Source organism: Gobio gobio, assembly GCF_949357685.1.
Source record: "Gobio gobio genome assembly, chromosome: 12".
Lineage (NCBI taxonomy): Eukaryota > Metazoa > Chordata > Actinopteri > Cypriniformes > Gobionidae > Gobio > Gobio gobio.
In genome coordinates, this window is record NC_137105.1 from 51,385,701 (window position 1) to 51,408,200 (window position 22,500).

Below are 22,500 nucleotides of genomic sequence, written 5' to 3' on the forward strand. Positions count from 1 at the left end.
TAAAAGGAGCGAATGCTTCGTCTGTGATGTGCAACACAACACCTCTCTTCAGTGTTTCATGAGTGATCATAATCACTGTGTGTGTGTGTGTGTGTGTGTGTGTGGTCGCTCAGTCGTTGTTATTGTGTTTGTTGGACACTCCTGCTTCAGATGCTGGATAAGATCACCGGTGTATCCTGTCACGCTGGGCCTGTGTGTGTGTGTGTGTGTGGAGGAAATGCTCTTACAGAAGCAATAGCAGAAGTGTTCTGCCTCTATCACTTTCCCTTCTCTGCTATCGGTGTGTGTGAATACAGTGGTGTGTGTGTGTGTCAGTAGTGTTGCAGGAGTGTGTGCGCTCTCTACTGTTCACTGCTTATAACACTCCTTCTCAACTCTAGAAGTGTCTGTGTGTTCCTCAGTTAAAACAACAGGTATTAGATGGAGGAAAACTAAAACTTGATTATGAGTGATTTTATCATTTATTTATTATTATTTGAATTATTTTGATGCCACGGACCCCCAAATATGATCATCCTCGTGTGCGGGACTCCATCCTGACATTTAAAGACACGTGTCCCACAGGCACGTGCAGAGGGGGGGGCTTTGGGTGCTCGAGCCCCTGCCCTTTTTCAAAATGAATCAAAAGTGCCCCTCTCAGACAAATATCAATGATAATATCGTGGTCAATAAAACTAAATAAATGTGATTATTATAACATGACAATGTATACAATAGTAACGGACGGCTCAAAAGTCGGACAATTTCTGTTGAGGCGTTGCCATAACGCGTTGCTATGGGTTGCGTGCGTTTTGATTGACAGCTGCTGATTTTCCACTGTTCGGAAACGGCTCTCGAGCCAAATATGGTCCTTTCAGAGAGTGTGTGGCCTTACGGGGAAAAATAAACCAATATTTTTTTTTTCATCCATAATCAGATCTAATGTGTTGATTTAATTACAAATATATATATTGTGTATTTTAAAGTATTACACAATTCACCAATGCCCGTTTGTTAGTGTATAATACACCAACCAATCGTGATCTGGCAAAGCAAGTTCAAATTCCATTGGGCGAAGTGAAGCGGTCATTTTCTGTTCTTATTCATAAATCGGGTGAAAATGACATGGACAGACGAACTAACGTTTGTGGAACGATTTCCTGCGGTTTGTCTCTTTATTAACTGCATCACTGACAAAATGGATTTTAACTGACAACAAACAAATTCCTGCACAAAACCATTCAGCAGCAAAAGTCGCATTAATGGTAAGTAGTGTTAAATTCACTTGTATTTATGTATATTGATACACCGTTTACTATTTCATGAAACTATCAAAGTTAACAAAACTCAAGTGCCACCGGCTCCTACAGGCCTGTTATGTGAAGTGTAGGCTGGAGAAATGGTGACGTGAAAGGACTTTATTATACGACCATTTTTGGATATTATGCAGCATTATGAAAGAAGTCTCTTATGTTCATCAAGCCTGCATTTATTTGATAAAAAAACAGCAATATTGTGAAATATTATTAAAATAACGGTTTTCTGTTTTAAAATAATTTAAAATATAATTTATTCTTGTGATCACAGCTGAATTTTCAGCATCATTTCTCCACTCTTCAGTGTCACATGATCATTCAGAAATCATTCTAATATGAGGATTTAATGTCAATGATGGAAACTGATACTCTTTTCAAGATTCTCTGATTAATAAAAAGTTAAAAAGAACATAATGTAATAATATTTCACAATATTAGGCTACTGTTTTTTCTGTATTTTTGATTAAATAAATGTAGGCTTGATGAGCATAAGGATATATATATATATATATATATATATATATATATATATATATATATATATATATATATATATATATATATATATATATATATATATATATATATATATATATATTGCCCCTTTTGTACATTTGAGCCCCTGCCCCTGAAGAACTCTCTGCACGGCCCTGCATATAGGGGAGACCGAAGAATAGAATTGATTTATTTTAATATTATTTATTGAAATTTTTCATGGTTTTTCTCCAGATTTTTCCACAGACCTTCCGTCACTCAGTTTGAAACCCCTGATCTGTCGGGAAAGAGTTAATGTGTCAGGACTGACAGGCGTAGAGTAAACACCCCACTGACCCCCAGGGGGCGCTGGAGATCTGCTGGAAATTGTGAGAATATGCTGTACAGATTTGATTGAAAATGTCTTCAGGTTTACTGTACATCTAGCACATGTGTCAAAAGGTTTCACTTTCTTAACACAACTAAAGTATTTTCCTTCAGATATCACTATAATAACTGCATCTCCTTTGTGAAAGCTTTGAGGCATGAATATTCCTCACTTCAGAGAAGCTCACAACTCGTTTCATAACTACCTGAATTGAATTACAGTAGGGATACGTGTTAATAAAGCATTTATTAACTCACTAACTATTACTATATGTCTTAATAATATGTATAAATGTACATTAAATAGTTTATTAATCACTTTCTAAACGATCTTATGAACCACTGACGAATCCTAAATAACAAAATAATGTAATAATTTAGAAATTATAAATCGATCATTAATAAAGTATGAAAATACAATTATTAAACACATTATAAATCATTTACAAACTGGTTATTAATGTAAAGTAAAATATAATATATAATGTAAATATAAAATATAAAGCATTTTACATGCACATGAACTTTAACGCCATCCCATTCTCAATCTGTAGGGTTTAATATGGAGTCGGCCAAGCGTTATGAATCAGTGAGTCGATTCAGCGGTTTGAATCGCCAAATTTCAGCAGTTTGACACGCGATCCGAATCATGATTCGACTCACTGATTCATAACGCTTCGAAGCTTCATGAGGCCGTGTTTTGAAATCGTCATCACTATATAAGTCGTTATTTAGGGTTTTTTTGCGCACAAAAACTATTCTCGCCTCTTCATAAAGTTATTGTAGAACCACTGTAGTGAGATGGACTTTGTAACGACGTCTTTAGTGTCTTTTAAGGGTCTTGAGAGTGTAAAGTGCATTGAGCCAATGGAGGCCTTTCAGAGCATCAGCTTTACACTAAAATATCTTCATTTGTGTCTGAAGATGAACGGAGGTCTGACGGGTGTCCAACCACATGAGGCTCAGTCATTAATGACAGAATTTTCATTTTTGGGTGAACTAACCCTTTAATGTATTACAATTTAACTAAACTCATTAGATTTTAGGAGACTAAAACTAGACTAAGACTAAAAACAGTTCAGGTGACTAAAACTATATCAAAATTTGCTGTCAAAATTAACACTGACTTAGTAGTGAGGAAATGTCCCGAATGGACTTATTGCACAGGTGTCCACCGATCACTAATCTAACTTCACTTCACTAATGTGTGTAGAAGCGTCTGCAGGCCTAGAGCTGGAGCTATGAAGGGATTGAACACCTGAACTCAGGGATGTGGAGGAGCGGCACAATACTTTTGGCACTATAGTGAATATTTGGGGTCTCAATGGGGTCTGAAGACACCTTTTCATATACTTGCACTAAAAATGTGGACATGCTAAATCCTAGTGTGAGTAATACCGGAAGTTCCCCACATGGGGGCAGCACAGCAGTAGCAGTTCATTTGGATGAGTCCATCATCACGCTGTTGTGTGTTTAGATTTGAATGTGTGATCGTTTTATTTTGTACAAGTCGGTTTAAAGGGGAATATCTATATAACTCCTATAAGATTGTGTTACTCAACACACAATATATGCATTTTACAAACCTGCACATTCAGCAAACAAACAAGCATCTGAATAAAAAGAGTGTAAGATGCCACGAGTGTAAAAGCTTGTATTTTGCTCAGTGTTGTAGTTTGTGTGTGAGTGTGTGTGTGTGTGTGTGTGTGTGTGTGTGTGAGATGATCGAGGGCTCGGAGACGTGGCCGTGTGTACGTGGTGGAGCAGTATTGCCAATATAAACTGAGTTTTCCTAAGTCTCTGTTTCTGCTGTTCATGAAGACTCGGTTCCTCTCACATATGGAGCGCATTCCTTCACTCCAGGCAAACACAGTCCACTTCCTGTTTTAGTAAGCAGGCCACCCTGTGTATACCGATACTTTCACTAACAACTGGCCAATCCACACAGTGGCTCTGTTTTTCCATTCGCCTTGGTTTAGTTCTCGAGAACCGTATGTTTGTTTGGTTGGTGGACTTTGATAGGATCGCATCGCCTCGTGCTGCAGTTTTCAGTGTTTTATCAAGAGCGTTTCCTCTTGCTGGAGTCTGCGATGGGGCAGAGATGCGGGATGTAGACAGGTTTTGGGATCATGAGGGGTGTGTGTCTGTTTGAGGTGAACCATATGGGCTAGACCGGTCAGATAGAAAGCTAGGATAAGACATGGAAATCAGATATAAATAGCAAAAGCGATGTGCTGGCAGTGGGGGGGGTCCAAAACCAACACACATCAAATGGCAAGTGCATGTGGAAATTAGACTGAAAAACAGTAAAGTAACTGCGACATAATGCATCATTTAAATTGAATTGCTATAATGATAATCTGATGGCATTTGGAATCAAGGGCCAGATTTACTAACAGCTCAAATCCTCTTTTGGCATTAAAACTACTGTGAGGATCGACTAAACACACGCAGTGAAACATTAGCGCTGAAAGGCGTGGACAGGGTTATTTCTGCGGCTGATCTTATTGCATATGCATTTGTAGGAGTTTCTCTTTCAGACGCAGTATTTATGTGAGGAGAATATTTACATGAATCATGAGGTGATTTACTAAGGTTTACGCTCGTCAGTTTACTGGAGTTTACGCCGTTATTTACCGCCCAAAAACCAGACGCTAACTGGTAGATTACATTGGTCATTGTGGAAATTGCCCAAATTTTCGGACGTTTGTTCAAATAAATAAAAAAATTCCCTTTGTCCAAATGACATAAGACATACAGTGGTCTACTTGCTCTAGATCTACAAATAGAAAAATAAATGGGATTGATATCTGTTTTTATGTTCATGTGACAAAAAAAGTCACACTCAGGGCTTAGAAAATGGACAAAATTCATCCTCAAAAAAACAGAAACAACACAGAACACGCATACAGGAATGAAGTGGCACACTTCCAACACTGCATAAAACATCCACAATGCAAAATGATCATGCTCACACACACACACACACACACACACACACACACACACACACACACACACACACACACACACACACACACACACACACACACACACACACACACACACACACACACAGAGGAATACGTTTGTTATTGCTGTTCAGTTCATTGCATTTTGATGTTCAGGTTGTGTATTTTTTACTCAATATGTTATATGACTGTTCATTTCTGTTAATTTTTGTTCTGTTGCAGTTAGTGACTGAAGTGTAGATTACATTTGTAGAATTATAAGAAAATCCGATGTTTGAAATAAATGATAAATGACTCCAACTTTCCTCTTGTTCAGGTTTGATTGTAATCATAATGTAACGTATCATTGAAAAAAGTATTTTTTCAGTACAAAAAAATGCTAAACTTTGACAAAATTAATTAAATTTAATTGCTATAAATGTGACATTTAGATATGAATCCAACTGAAAAATACTTGTGAAAAGATGTCTTTCAGTCAGTCAAATAGTGGAGCTCTGCAGACATTTACTGGTGAAAGTCTTTAACTGTATTTTCCAAAAGATGGGCAAAAATCTTCCACTAAACCATGTCAACTTATCCATGTTATCCCCACGAATGAAAGTTAGAAATTTGGGTCTTTTATCAAGTGAATTTTACATTAAAAACTGATTTTGTGTGAAAATCCACAAAAAAATCCATAAAAAAATATATATATTTTTTAAATTATTATAAATACTCCAAAAATGGCACAGATGTTGAGTAAAAACATTAATAAACAAGGTAAAATTACATTTGCCCTAAAACATGTATAGATTTATCAGTGTTTATTTAACCCTCTGGTGCTCTTCGGTCATTTCTGACCGGAAAATTTTGTGTTTTGAAATTTTAAAAATTACAGCTTCATCGGAATGATATGAAACTTGGTGACTTTTCTTGCATTAGCTATGTAAAAACATGAAAAAATTGGGGTCATGATTCGAGCATGCTAATTGGTCGTTAAAAAAAAAGTAGCGTCATTGTCTTCGGTCATAAATGACCGACCATAGGAAATGAATGGGAAATCTGCAAAAACACAAACATTCACAGAATATTTGTGTTTACAATCTACAAATCGGCCACAATGCTGAAAAAAACTACACAGCAGTAAAGGAGTGACACTCTAAAACATCAAGAGTGTGATATTGACACATCCACTCACACACACACGCACACTTATACACACACACACACCGATGAAAAACTGAACCTATGAACCACATTTAGAATTTTTTTAAATCACAGCTTCATCGGAATGATATGAAACTTGGTGACTTTTGTAGCTTTAGGGATGTAAACACACACAAAAAAATTGAGGCCATGATTCAAGCATGCTAAGTGGTCGTAAAAAAAATACTCCCACTTGTGCTCTTCGGTCAAAAATGACACCATAGGAAATGAATGGGAAATCTGCAAAAACACAAATTCACAGAAAAAAAATCTATATTTCTAACAAACAAAAAAATCTAAAACTTTATAATAAATAGATTTTGAGATTTTTTTAATATATATTCAAATCCATCAAAAAAAAACATTAAATGTGTTCAAAACAGAACTAGTGAATTCTCAAGCCTCTCCATTGAGACCTCTAGTGATTACACACATGATTTCTTAAATATTTCCAAAAGAAGGCACTAATCTGCCTTCAAAAAAAAATATTTTGAAGGCCTAGTCTCTATTTTAACCTGAAATACTGCAATAATTAAAAAATTTTTTTTTAATTAAATAGTTTTTTTACATTTAATTTTCAATGGCGAAAATAGACCATAATTATTGCATAAATATAAAAAAATTCTATCAAATCATCTCAAAATACAAAATTCAAAAGAAAATATATTATTGAAGAAAAATAAATTGCATTGGTTTTACTGGGGTGGAGGAAGTTTAATTTTTAGGTGTCCGGTCACTTATTACTGGGAAGACGACCAATGCAACCCCTAAACCAAGAGCACCAGAGGGTTAAAAACGTCCAGTTATGCAGAATATATAGTGGTAAATGTTTAATTGATGAGTTGTCAATATAGTATATAACAATACAGGGTATGATTTTACCCCAAAATTCAAGGTATTGACACAAAATGATAACTACAAATCCCCGTCACTGTCTGGACTCTCTGTAGCTTTCAGCAGTCTGTAAAAATATACGCAGATTTCTTGTTTGTACAGTCAATCTCAAAGCTCTTTCCTTGTTTAGATGTGTTTTTTGCGACATTCACGCTGTAAACCAATGCTGCCACTCAGTGGCGTAACTGCATATCCTCTATCTGTGTGTCGTCAGTAGATCACGCGCTGAACTTTACACTCCCATCTGCGCTTCTTTGGAATTGCGCTCATTATTTACCCTGTTTAGTAAATCTGCGTAAATCCAAACTGCGACTTTTTTATATATAATAAGTCTTTATTTGGGCTAATATTAGATTTTATTTGAATGATATTGCTGCTGATTAGTCTTTTAATTTCATGTTATTATAAATATGGTGATTGTTTTCTAGTAACTATTGCCCTTTTTATTGCTTGTTTTGGTTTTGTGTTGGTCTTAATCCATAAAATATTCTCACAAAAAAACAACTAAATCTTTAAAATAGCCCCATGTTTAAAACAGTGAAAGTTTCTGTATAGAATGTTTGACCTTATTAATAAATGGCATTGGTTGATGTGTTGTTATTGCATGTTTAGAGGACACCGGGACGTATTTCCCCAGTGTGAAGCGGTGTCCGGGCCGGTATCTGCAGCCCTGCTCGGATGCGGTGAAGAGATGGTTGAGGAGCATGAAGAACAGCGGGAAAATCCTGCTGCTCATCACCAGCTCACACTCGGACTACTGCAGACTAGTGTGTGAACACATCCTGGGGTGAGTTTTACACAAGCATACACAAAAGAAATAACCTAACAATAAAATATTTATTACGAGACATAAGAAAACACAAGTTATTTACGATATAAAATAATCAAACCTTTTGATTTTAAAGTGGTCCTATAATGGGCTTTTCACAAGATCTCACGTGTCCCCAGAATGTGTCTGTGAAGTTTCAGCTCAAAATACACCACAGATTATTTATTATAGGATGTTTTGTAAGCCCCTATTTGGGTGGCAGCAAAAACACATCGTTTTCGTGTGAGTCTCTTTAAATGCAAATGAGCTGCTGATCCCCGCCCCCTTTTCAGAATGGGGCAGAGCCTTTACAGCTCACACTAGTTTTGATAAACGACAACAACTACCGGAGTGTGGAGAACTTCACACCGCGAGTAGATAAATATCAACTCTTTGACCAACCTCGCCTTTGTGAATGAGCTGGTTAGGACGCTACACATTGGATAAAGTCACCATTGTGTCTGTATTCACAGAGATCAGAGCTATGTCATTCGTTTTATTTTTAAGAAGTAATAAAAGTGCGCTTCTGAATTGTACAGGTGAGCATGTTTGGGTTAAAAATAACAAGCTCTGCTCTCTGTGAACACAGTAAGAGACAATGCTTTAGCCACATTAGCACATTCACAAAGGCCATTTGCCAACACACACATTATAAAGCGAGTTAAAGATAAAGTGAGAGCCGTCCAGCATACACACAAAATGATCACCCTAGAAATACTTTATACCAGGAGTGCAAACTTGTCACCTTTCAGCGAAATTTGCCGTTTTCAATCAAAAATAGGTCATTATTGTGATTCGTCTAGATCCGATGAGTTTTTGAAAATGGAGAGAGGAGGCGGCTCACGCCTTCTGAAGTTACTCATTCATGTGAGGTTGCTCTGCTGCGTGCATGGGCGTCACTAGGCCCTTTATAGGCCCTTTATAAAAAATGTGTGATTAACCTTTCACACATATGAAACTGGCGGGAGGCTTCGGTTTCATCTCATCTTTTAATCTGCATTAATCAGTGTGTTCTTCAATCCGCAGCGGCGTCGAGCAGAGGTGTGTGTGTTGATCTGAGCTCTCATTGGTCTGTCACCGCTCGTCAAACACCCACCGCGATCAGCTGAAAGACGCATTATTAACCTGAGGCGAGCGGAGAAGAAGTGCATGTAGTGACATCATGTCAGAATCACATGTAATACAAAATTAAACTTTATCATTATGAATATAAACAAATAAGATGTCTTTTAGTACTCACTCTCAAGCTAGAATAACGATACTGGTAAAGTTTAAAATACACACACAACACAGTGTCTACGACACACACAGATACAAGATAAAAACATCAGTAAACATAGGTAGAGTATATAAAAACAAACCAAGGGCCGAAATAAACGTGCAGGTAAAGTTCCCGGTGAACATGGTAGAAGAGTTTAGACAGAGGGTAGCAGCTAAAGCTAACTTAGTTCTAAAAAAAGTTCCTGGATTGGGTGTACTAGCTTTAACACATGCATTTTGTTATCGAAAGTTACATTTTGCGAAATTCAACACGACAGCGATCAACTTGAGCTAAGCATATTGAGTATTTATCATCTCTACTAATGACTCGCGAAGTGTATAACATTGTAACTTTATGCTAAGTAATGTTATGTTAGCTATATTAGGCAGCTACGTGTGCTAGTGAGACATGCTTCATGAAAACATAAACCAAAAAAATGTATAATCAAAATGAAAGATTACCTGTCCAGCAGAAATACAGCCTCGTGAACTCAAATCAAACGGTGCGCCAGGGTTGCCAGGTTTTCACAACAAAATCCGCCCAATTGCTACTCAAAACTAGCCCAAAACAAGCCCAATCGTGTTTCTCCGGTAAAAATCGCGTTTGGGGGTAAAATATGTGTCTTTTTGGTAGGGCTGCCTGCTAAAATTCGCAAATCCCGGGGCAAAATATCACATAATTGGGGTCGCTTCAACCCGCGGACATGAAAAACAGCCGCGGCAACAGTGTTGAAGTAGCCCTTGGCAACACTGGGGCGCATGAGGGCGGATCCTGGAGCAAAAGCGGCGGTAGCCATGGTAACGAGAGAGAGTGACAGCCGCCCAAGCCAATCACTTGATTCGGCCCGAATGAAAATAATGAGCGGTGTTTATTGCAGATTAAAAAGTCTAGAGTCACTCGATTTTTACACTCTCTTTTTCAGAGTACTTACATTTTAATTATGTATTGACATATAAAGAAAGTTTAAACAAATTTGGACAAAAGTGTTTTAGATCATTCTTACCTACCCCACCTTTAAGTCAGAAATGTTAAACAAATGACAAAAATATTCAGCCAAATTAATAAACTTTTGTCTAATTTCACCGTTTTGACTTGAAATAGGCCTATAATGTGATTCATAATGTAATTAACAAACAAGAAATATTAACAAAGCCGCTTTCTTCAGATTAGACATAACATTAATAGTAATGAATGTGTGCATATTGTAAATGAATAATTCCATGTGTAGCTCTCAGTAAATAAATAAAGCTCAGCTTTTTTCAGCTTGTATTGGGCATAAGATAAGTAATGAATGTGTGCATATTGTGAATTAATTTAATACATTTAGTTACCCAGCTTTCCTGTGAGCCTTCAGTAAATTAACATGTCTACAAATGATTCATAAAACATATAAATATCAGTTAAACATATGTTTACTGTCTTCACTGACGAAAATGGAAAAACTTAATCAGTCATATCTGCACACTGACATGGTTTTCAAGCTGTTGTTATCTCATTTTTTGGCGTTCAGAACATCTTAAAATGCACATATGTAGATCATGGAAATCAAAATATTCTCCCCGAACCCCCCTAACTACCTCACATTTGGGGTCTCAGTGATTATAAACCTGCCTACATTGTATGATTAAGGGATGTACAATATGGTCATGCAGAATAAGGCGTTAATATTTGCTTTATAAGTAATAATAAACAGCCAATATCCTAATATGCATACTAATAAGCTACCAGTTAATAGTGAGAATTGGACCCTAAACTAAAGTGTTACCATTTTTTTCCATACCCTCACTGGGGCTCAGGCCCCCTAAAATGAAAACCATAGAAACGGCCATGGCTGCGTGGTCACGAAAACTTCATTTGCATACGTTTGTAAGCATTGCGGTGTAAAAACAAGTGATTTTAAGCCTTTGAATCGCAGTCAGCAGCGAAAGACGACTCATTTCTCCATTTGCGCGAGAGCCTGACACATCCGCTTCTCACAGAGCGTGTGTTTCATATTTGCCGCTTTATTGACCTTGAATGGTCAAATATGAGGGCTAGTAGTTTTTTGTGATATTGACATTGGTGACAAGAATTGTGAAATGTATATGCCATCAAAAATGTTACTGCAATGATAAATAGCCTATCATTATCGTTTATTGTGATTGTGAGATTTTGGTCATATCGCCCACCCTTATTAAAGTAAGCATCTGTTTAAAAGGTCTTTCAATATTTCAGTGGTATGATAAGCTTGAAGCTGTTAATTAGCCTGACGTGGCCGACTTTTATTTGGATTTAAAGTTGTTGTTATTTTCACTGCTAACATTACTATTTTGCCAACGAATGCAGCATTACTATCATAACCACAATGTTTTTTGTGTACTTTTTCACGCACAAGATAATATTCTAGTTTGAATTAACACCAACTTGTCAAATGCGGGTAAATGTGTTTTGTGTGTGTGTTTTTGTCCCCTTTTTCACCCCTGATGAGTTTGCACCCCTGTTATACATTCTCATTTTTGCAGACCGGACTTCGAGGAGCTGTTTGACATCATCATCACTAATGCCCTGAAGCCTGGATTCTTCTCTCTGGTTCCACAGCAAAGGCCGTTCAGAGCGCTGGGTGAGCCGCAGATATTCCCCCTGACTACGCTGCAGTAAAGAGATGCAAATACACACTTCTGCTAAAGCATCATTTCCTTTGCCATTGTGCTGTAGATGCAGGAAGTGATGCAGGAAACACTCTCAGAGTATGTTCTCCGGTCCATCAAATCAAAAACCACAAACGCAACTGAAACCTATGAAAATAATTTGGTTATTTTGTTTTCATAGGTTAAAAATAACCAAAGTCATAACATGCTTTTCATAAAGTATAGTATTTTGTTTATACTTAGGTTTTTTGTGTGTCACAATTCAACTTGTACAGTTAATTTGGCTGTGGTATTTCATGCCATTATAGTTATTTGACATGTCCTTTTTCCTCAGATAAATGATTATGCCTATGTTACCCTTCCTGTTTGCACCTGCTAGCTCTAAAGCGGGACTCAAACTTGGGTCCGCCGGCATGAGAGTCGGACGTTTAAACGAGGCTAAAGGCTGCAACCTCTAGCGTCAGTCACTAGAGCATCTCTTAAAGGGTTAGTTCATCCAAAAATGTAAATTCTGTCATTAATTGCTCACCCTCATGTGGTTGGACACCCGTCAGACCTCCGTTCATCTTCAGACACAAATGAAGATATTTTAGTGTAAAGCTGATGCTGAGAAAGGCTTCAGATAGGCCTCCATTGGCATTCAGTACATTTACACTCCCAAGACCCATAAAAGGCTCTTAAAACGACGTTACAAAGTCCATCTCACCACAGTGACTCTACAATAATTTTACGATGCGACGACAATAGTTTTTGTGCGCAAAAAAAAATCTAAATAACGCCTTTATCCAACTTGTTCGTGTCTTCCGTGTGTGTCTCCACGACACATGCGTGAGAATATGACGCAGATCCGGTGTTCGGGAATCCATGAAATGCTCACTTTAGCCCCATTTTGAGAACTACGCGAGACCTAAAGCACGATCAATGTAGAATTCAACAGCTGAGACACGCGCGTCTTCCTCTGCTTGTAAACAAATCTCTTCTGGGTCATGTGTCCGAACGCCGGATCTGCGTCATATTCTCGCGCATGCGTCGTGGAGACACACACAGAAGACAAGAACAAGTTGGATAAAGGTGTTATTTTGATTTTTTTTGCGCACAAAAACTATTGTCGTCGCATCGTAAAATGATTGTAGAGTCACTGTGGTGAGATGGACTTTGTAACGATGTTTTAAGTGCCTTTTATGGGTCTTGTGAGTGTAAATGTACTGAATGCCAATGGAGGCCTATCTGAAGCCTTTCTCAGCATCAGCTTTACACTAAAATATCTTCATTTGTGTCTGAAGATGAACGGAGGTCTGACGGGTGTCGAACGACATGAGGATGAGGAATTAAAGACAGAATTTTCATTTTTGGGTGAACTAACCCTTTAAGATCAGAGGAGTGAGGTAGGGCTGCTCGATTATGGAAAAAATCATAATCACGATTATTTTGGTCAATATTGAAATCACGATTATGTAACACGATTATTTCACATGACTTTGGGAATGTGTTGTATTTATTAAAAATACACCTTTCAACAATTCAATTGAAATTGTAACATTTGTTGTACTTTTTGAACTATTAAAATAAATAATATAACATATATTCGAATCAAAGTATAAAAGTATTCACGTAAAAATGATAACCACAAATAAATAAGATCAACAATATGGTTCAGCTATGCTTTTCATGTACGTCTAACATTAGTTTTCAGGTACAGAAATGTATCAAATGTAAAATAACATTGCATATTTGAGTGCATAAATTAAAGATTAATCCTATTAAACTTACAAAAGCTATTCAATCAAGAGCGGTGAGTGATGTCCTTGTCTTTTGTTGTTTGACATTAAACAGACAGCAGTAAAGGCTACTGCCCCTTTAAGACCTCGCGTCTTCTTTATCGACTGTATAAAGTTCACTTAAGGCATATTCAGACTATGTCTGCTAAGATACTCATCAAGATGGACATGTTGACATACGTTTTGTGTGAGTTTGTCCGTTTAAGAGCAAGACTTGAAAGAGAACTCAATATTTGCGCGCTGAGAGACGTGTGCGCGCTCTCGGATGAACGCACAGAGACACATTTTCTCACAGCGCGCGCGGCTTCTCATTCTAAACCTAAACCCTAAAGCACTAAACCCGGGTGATGACGGTGAAAACGACTGGTCATATTCGAAAATATGGCAGCACTCGCAATCTCGCATGCATTGAACAAAGTTTACAAAGAGAGAATTATTTGAAAAATATGAAGGAAAAAAAGGACGTTTACACGGCTCCCCTGCTCTCGTCAGTTTTTGTTTCTTTATTAGATTGTCATAGGTCACTCTGTTTAATTTTCAAGTGGTTAAACAAATTCGTGGTGTTCCCTTGCGTCACAGCCACTACCATGTAGCAAATATTAGCATGTTTCTGCTCGTCGTCTGATTCCTCGAAGCCAAACTGTTCCCAGACAACGGAGTTGGTTTTGCCTTTTTTGCTCACCAAACGCTGCTGTAACTGCCCTCCTTCTGCCATCTTTACTCGCGCCGAGTTTTTACATTCCAGCGGATGATATGCACACGAGACTCACGAACTGAGAGAGATTTGTGGGTTCGGGAGGGGCGGATGAACGCGTGCGCGTTTCATTCAGAACGCAAGGCAAAATAATCGTTTTTTCTCGATTGTACTATTTTGGTGATCGTTGGGAGGCAAAATCGAAATCGAAATCGAAATTCGATTAATTGCACAGCCCTAGAGTGAGGTTTACTCACACACTAGTGTTGTCAAAAGTACCGAGCGCGATATCGGTACTGAAAATTTTAAAATGTGACACTTTGGAGCCAATCACAGACACTTCCGATGAGCGTGTGAGCACAATGGCCAATCAGAGGTGTTTACGATTACAGCTCAACAGCGCTCACATTTTTTACATTCAGTACCGACTTGGTATCGTGGTCTGTAATTTTGACAACACTATCGCACAGTGACTACTAGCTGGCCTCCGTTACACTCACCCTAAACCTCACTCCCATCCGGGTCACGGCACCAACGTGACCCTTCCTGTTCGCCCCTGAATGAGAGTCGGACACTCTAACAAGGAAGCTAATGAAGCGTTCACACCAGACGCGAATTGCGCAAACAAATCGCGCTATTCGCTCGTAGTTGGACGCTTGAACATTTTGAGTTTACTCGCTTCATTCGCGCGTGACATTCACTGCACAACAGACGTGAATTCGCATCATGGGAGGAGCTTCTGCCAGCGGCTCGTCCCGTTGAGAAATGGCTGACATGGGCTGTGTTCACACATGACTACTTTTATGCAGTAGCATTTGGTTCAAAATAGCACCTGAGGGCATCTTTTGTTGCTATAACAACAGCCGCAACAAGAGTGCTGTGGTACAGAGATACAACATGTCTTGATGAGAAACCCAGCGTAATGTAAAAATACTACTGTTAATGTGTGACAAAACGTAGTTTTAAGACTTTTTCAGGTGATAATGTAGTTGTTTAAAGCTCAAATCTGTGGTTTGTTTATAAAGAGAGCGCCTATTTGAACATGTGATCTTGTGTGTGTGTGTAGTTGTGAGCTCCAGGCGATCAGCTGCGCTCATTAACCCCGGCGAGAGCAGCCTTTCCTCAGCTAGTTCTTCTGCCGTCTGCCGCTGGCTAAACATGAGATATAATTCGTCTTGTGTAGATGAAACTGGCGATCTTTGGTCGCATGGATCTATAATTTGTTCCCTGGCAAATCGTTTAGGCTGAGGACAAAGTGAAGTTTCATTACTTTTTAATTTTTAGATTATTTAACTTCACGTTACCATTGTAGCCGACTAGCTCTGACTTTGAATGTTTAACTGAATTGTTTGCTTTATTTCATGTATAGCTTCTTATAACTTTTACTTATACTTTTCTATTATTGATCATACATTAACTTAAACAAAAAGATTTAACAAAAAGAGACTGGGTTGTGTTTCATGTCATTTAATGTTATCACAGTGATAATCATATGCACACTTGTCTGAACCAGATATTAATATATGATTAATATAAACCATATGATTTTCTCCTCATTGTTGTCACTACTAGCGCAAGCTCCTGATTGGTTAATGCGGCGCAAATATCCGCCAAAGTTCAGATTTTTCAACTTGCGCGTTTCGCACGAATCACGCGTCAAACGCTCAATTTGCGCCACCTGATTCGTGTGAATCGCGCCGCCGAATGTCTATTCGCGTCTTTGCATTGACTTGACATGTAAATCACTTGCGCAAATCGCTTCATTCGCGTCTGGTGTGAACGCACCATAAAGGCTACAACCTCTAGTGTCAGTCACATGCACAGCGACTGCTAGCTGGCCTCCGTTACACATAAAATGGAGGCAAAATGGCTGAAAATCCCAAACAAAAGAGTGGTGGGCCCAGCCTTTTACCAGCATTTAAAAGTAAACCTGAACAAATTAAGTTATTTTCTAATATCATGCCAAAATTGACAAACACGTATGACCCACCATCCATGGGTTACAGAGGCTGGGTAATAGCATTCATGATTTCGTTATGTATCGATACACTGATACCAGCTGCTCGTTCTTGCTGTCTTCTCTCCAACGCCGAATTGACACACACCTGCCTCCTCTCACTCACTCGTCTCATTCGCTCCGGTTAAATAGTGCTTGTGTTGCGCATAATTTCAGTCATCCCGGCAGGTTTTTGCACCAAAAGCGTTTATGCACTCGCATAGTCTACTCTTGTGAGTACCAAATTGAGTTCTTTCTCATGGATTATTGCACCTGAACACTCAAATACATACAATATTATATCAGTAAACCGAGTATTCGGGTAAACACAGTCAGTGCTGGAACGTAAATAGTTAAATGTTGTGTAACGGTGTATTGATCTGTGCATAAACTCTTAAAGTGACAGCAGCCTAATTTCTGTAGTATTTCTCAGCTGAATACTACTATTAGACCCACCTGGAAAACTTAAGCTGTGTTTATTTCATGTATCTCTTTATTTTATGTGTTTGTGCTATCGTTTTCAGTTTGCAATTATCTGCATGGAGGTATATATGGCAGTTTTCCCCATGGTATCGAATATCGATATTTTTTAAGGTATCATATCAAATTTGGAAGCTCCAGGATCTGGGTCATAGTTTTTGCAGTTGGTTATTTTTATAGTCCCGGATGAAAGGCCAAGTGTATGAACTATTACTATTATCCTCATTGTGTACCTTAAAATATGCCCCACTTTCTCATCTCTGTCTCAACAGTGGATGATGTTGAAGATAGTGAAGGTTTGCCGTCTCTGGAAAAGCCTGGCTGGTATTCTCAGGGCAACTGGCCTCATCTACACGAACTCCTGAAGAATATGACCAACAAAGCTGAGCCTAAGGTAGGACAGGACTGATCTATAGTCTCTGAATCCTTCTACAAATACTGCTTTTATGTAATGTAAGTACAGGAATTAACACGGTCACTCACATGTTGTGGCGTTACTGTCGAGTCCATATGGTAAAAGTCTGTAAATGCTGAAACTGCGACTGATTTCCCAAAGAATCCACAGTGAAATGTAGCGAACACAAATAAATAATGCTCAGCTGAGACATTCACACTGATGAGAATAAATCAGCTCATTCCCAGCATTAGGATCCTCTGGAAGGGAATGTTATTAGTGTCCGTTCGTCACTCCTCGTCATCTCACTAACACTCCAGTGGGCGGGGCATCTCACTAACACTCCAGTGGGCGGGGCATCTCACTAACAATCCAGTGGGCGGGGCATCTCACTAACACTCCAGTGGGCGGGGCCAGAGTTGTGATGATGAAGTGGGCGTTGATCTTCTTCTGCAGAGGCGCTCTTTCTCCAGCTATTACAGGCTCATTCACAACCAGTCGCTCTCTGGGCTTAGGGACAATAAAAGCAATTAAAGCAGTGAAAACAGTTTTTTCATGCAGTGGTCAATTTTGAGATTTTGGGCCAGTTTGCTCCCTTAACATGTAAGCTTTCATGTCAAAATAAAAAAAAGCCAACATTACACATTAAGGTGGTTTTTTCATTATATTTAGTCAACGTGCGCCTTTAGATTTCTACCCGAAATCATCAACAGTTATTCTAACGCGAGCTCCCGTGCGTCTCCATTCACAGAAACATGTCATGCCTGGTCTCATTATAAAGCTCTGAGTCTCACACACAGCGCTGGCTCATCCAAATAAGGCCATTTCCTTTGTAGAACTAACCAACCGAAAACCACATCTGCTTGGTCAATGTGAATTTCTCACTACGTGATGCGAGCTGCCTCTTCCTTGTGTATTCTCCGCCTGAGAGAAAGTGCAGACAACGCTGAAATCAGCTCATAAACGCTCACAGAAAAGACCAAGTAGCAAGAGGTAGTAAAAAGAAAGTAAACATAAACAGATTAGACGATGAAACCCCATCAGAATTAGATTCAAATAGTGATAGATGGACATATACAACAAACAGGGACAGTTCGTCTGCAGTGTGTGTGACTGTTGTGTGTGTGTTTGTTAAGGTAGTTCTCTTCAGCCTAAGGCTATTGCTATTAATAATTTATTCATTTATCAATTTATCAATTTACATGTGTTTTAAATATTCTACACTACTGATATTAATGAACTGAATATATATTTTGTTTGTAGGTTGGGGGTTTCATAGAAATGTATGCATTTATGCAATATAAAACTTTAAAATGAGTTTTTCCTCACACTCAGAGTCAGATTATCCACTTCAGTAGGATCTACAAGCACCAACTCTTCCAGTCTAATACTGAACTATATTCTGAAGGCTTTTCCCGAGGGATTTGTTGATATAACATTCCTGTCCTGAGTTATAGGTCATTTTACTCCATAAAACATGGTGAAAATAGATTTTTTTAAGGCTATTGTGAGTATTCTCTAATTTACTAAAGCACAAAATCTGTTAAAGCGCTCTCATCTAATATGTATACAAATACAACCAAGAATTTTAAACCTGGTCCTTTCCCCAGATTTTGTTTTTGGAAATGTATGCAAATGAGCGTATATTTAAGTATATAAGGCCTCATTTGCATATTAAAACATGAATTTACACAAAACTTGTAATACATTTTTTTCTTATGTTTATGCCCGTAATAAACTGGAGAAGTTTCACAGTGATATGTTGTAGTTAAAAAAATTCCCTATTCACCTGCAGTGTCTCGCCTTAATGTATGTTTGAATGAATCCGTTCAGTTTATATGAAGCCACCATTCAAAACAAAACAAACTGGATTAGAAACTTTACTATGCAAGTATAAGTATTATACAATGAACTTAAACAGAGCAGCTCTGGAGATGAAGTTCATGTGTTCGTATATTGAGGCTGAAAACACTGTGTGTGTGTGGGCCCTATTTTAACGATCTGAAACGCAAGTGTCAAAGCGCGAAGCGCAAGTAACTTTGTGGGCGGGTCTCGGCGCTGTTGCTATTTTCCCGGCGGGATAAATGGCTCTTTCGCCCGGCGCAAATCTAAAATGGGTTGGTCTGAAGTAGCTTCATTATTCATAGGTGTGGTTTGGGCGTAACGTGAATAAACCAATCAGAGCGTCATCCAACATTCCCTTTAAAAGCAGGTGCGCAAGTTCCATTATGGATTGCTATTATTATGGCGTATTTACCAGGCGCACGCCAGGAGCGGTTCACAGCCGAGGAGACTGATGTGCTTGTAAGAGCAGTGAAAGACAGAGAAGTGAAGTTGTATGGGGATGGGAGAAACCCACCCAAAATAGCGTCGGTTAAACAGGCGTGGGAGGAAATAGCCACAATTGTTTCATCAGCTGGCATCCCCAGGACGTTGCACCAGTGCCGCAAGCGCTACAATGATACAGAAGACGGGGAAAGTCCAAGCTTGCCAGCATCAATCGGGCACGCCGTGTAACGGGAGGTGGATCTGCCTCTACTCAGGACCTGACGCCAGCAGAGGACATCGCTGCGTCCACCCTCACCGATTTTTTTTCCTGGTTCTTGACGGACAAACCAATTTGTCAGATGTCCTTATACATATATGTCTTGCCAGAAGTTGCCACTATTGGGCAAACAGGTCTTATCCTTAATTATTACAATTAGCCTGAATCATTTGTAAGCTAGATTTATGCCTATTTTTTCACATCTTCGTGGCACACCACAATGATTTCCGTCATCTCATGTGTTAATATTTTTTAGTGTAACAATTTATGATTTGCAAAAATAACTGTTGCATCTGTGTAGATTACATGAGCAAAGTGTATGCGCGTTGTGCACGCTATAGCCTACATTATGGTCAAGCATGCGCCCTTAAAATAGCATAATGAACAACGCGCCACTGACTTTAGACTAGGTTTTTTCTGGTCAGTGGCGCAATTGTTTAATGGAACAGCAAAATAGCACCAGGGATTGTTTGCGCCGGAACACGCCTCCTTTTTTGCGCTGAACCGCCCAGGTAGCGCAAGTTCATTCACTAGTTTAGCGACGTGCTTCTGTGGAGGGAAAAGCGCGCTTTGCGCGGGTGCAAAATAGGAATTACACATGCGTCGGTGTACAAAGTCAATTGCGCTGGGTGCAAGATAGGGCCCTGTGTGTGTGTGTGTGTGTGTGTGTATCAGACGAAACGTGCGGTCCACATGTGTGTGTTATCTGATGCAGGTGGTGTATTTCGGAGACAGCATGCGCTCGGACATGTTCCCAGCCTGCAGCTTTGGAAAGTGGGAGACGGTGATGATTGTGGAGGAGATGGAGGGGGAGGGCGTCCCCTGTCACAGCCCCGCCCCGACTGAAGGGCCTGCGGAGAAAAAGGCCAAGTTTGAGGTGAGACTCAAAGGCTGGTTCTGTTTAGTCAGCTCGGGATCTTTTCCACACTCCACTTCAGAGGAAAAGAGCTGGAATGATGCATGTGCGGGTCTATATGTGGCACAGATATATCTCTGTGTTGCTTTAAAGGTTTATCCAGTACGATCTTATTTTTTTTCATGGATTGCGTCTTGGACGTCTTGGATTCTTGGAATCGTATTTGATGTCTTTAACAAAATCTTACTTTTATGTTTTGGAATGATGTGTAACACAGATAAAGGAATTTTTAAATCCTGCATGATTGCCTTTTCTCTTTTTCTTTTTCTTCTTTTTTTAATTTTGTAGACCCACACAACATATTTAGTTATAAATGATACAGTTTGTGTTTTGTTGGAATCCTGTAAGAAAATTATAAATATATATTAGTGGTGGGCATTTTTTTAACCTAGATTAATCTCACTGTAATCTTGGAATTAGTCAAGATTAATCTAGATTAAAATGGCTCATTTGAATTCTGCCAAAGGCATTCAGAATATGTGTGCTTGTAAGTGATAGTTTGTCTTTTTGTAGTTTGAATAATAAATAACTTCTGTCTCTTTAAGACCTGACGCACGCATGGATCCCAAACACTGTTCCTGTGAACTGTTACGACTGTGTTTACATTAAAACTCACCAAGATGGGCATTGAGACATTTTGAGTGTATTTGACCATTAATAAGCTGGAAAAAGGAGCTCATTTTTGCACTGGTGTGTCAGAGGCTTTATTACGGTATGTGTGTGTGTGTGTGTGCTTCAGATGCGAGCGCGAAATCTGAGGGAATTAGTAGAATTAACGTAATGTTCACCCCGTGGGAAATTCAGACCCGTCACACCAACACTAACACACGGTCATGAGGAAAAAATATTCAGAGGATTAAACAGACTAATATATATATATATATACTGTAGAGAGAGAGATGGGCGGACTGACAGACAGATACATGGATGGATAGATAGATAGATAGATAGATAGATAGATAGATAGATAGATAGATAGATAGATAGATAGATAGATAGATAGATAGATAGATAGATAGATAGATAGATAGATAGATAGATAGATAGATAGATAGATAGATAGATGGATGGATGGATAGATGGATGGATGGATGGATGGATGGATGGATGGATGGATGGATGGATGGATGGATGGATGGATGGATGGATGGATGGATGGATGGATGGATGGATGGATGGATGGACGGACGGATGGATGGGTGGACACTTTGGATGGATGGATGGATGGATGGATGGATAGAGGGATAGGGATGGATGGATGGATGGATGGATAGAGGGATAGGGATGGATGGATGGATGGATAGATGGATGGATAGAGGGATAGGGATGGATGGATGGATAGATGGATGGATAGAGGGATAGGGATGGATGGATGGATGGATAGATGGATGGATAGAGGGATAGGGATGGATAGATGGATGGATAGAGGGATAGGGATGGATGGATGGATGGATAGACGGATGATAGATGGGTGGATAGATAGATGGATGGATAGAGGGATAGGGATGGATGGATAGATGGATGGATAGATGGATGGATAGATGGATGGATAGAGGGATAGGGATGGATGGATGGATAGATGGATGGATAGATGGATGGATAGATAGATGGGTGGATAGATAGATGGATGGATGGATAGGGATGGATGGATGGATGGATGATAGATGGATGGATGGATGGATAGATAGATAGATAGATAGATGGATGGATGATGGATGGATGATAGATGGGTCGATGGATGGATAGGGATGGATGGATGGATGGATGGATGATAGATGGGTGGATGGATAGATG

At 39.0% G+C, this 22,500-nt stretch overlaps 1 protein-coding gene across 1 annotated transcript in view; it reads left to right on the forward strand.

Annotated features, from left to right (window-relative positions):
• Positions 1–22,500, forward strand: part of nt5dc1 (5'-nucleotidase domain containing 1) — a 77,989-nt gene that overhangs the window by 43,468 nt on the left and 12,021 nt on the right. The window contains exons 7-10 of the mRNA XM_079831845.1: positions 7,820–7,994; positions 11,778–11,875; positions 17,124–17,245; positions 20,506–20,667. Coding sequence (XP_079687971.1) covers positions 7,820–7,994; positions 11,778–11,875; positions 17,124–17,245; positions 20,506–20,667 — 557 coding nt within the window. The remainder of the gene's footprint in view (positions 1–7,819; positions 7,995–11,777; positions 11,876–17,123; positions 17,246–20,505; positions 20,668–22,500) is intronic.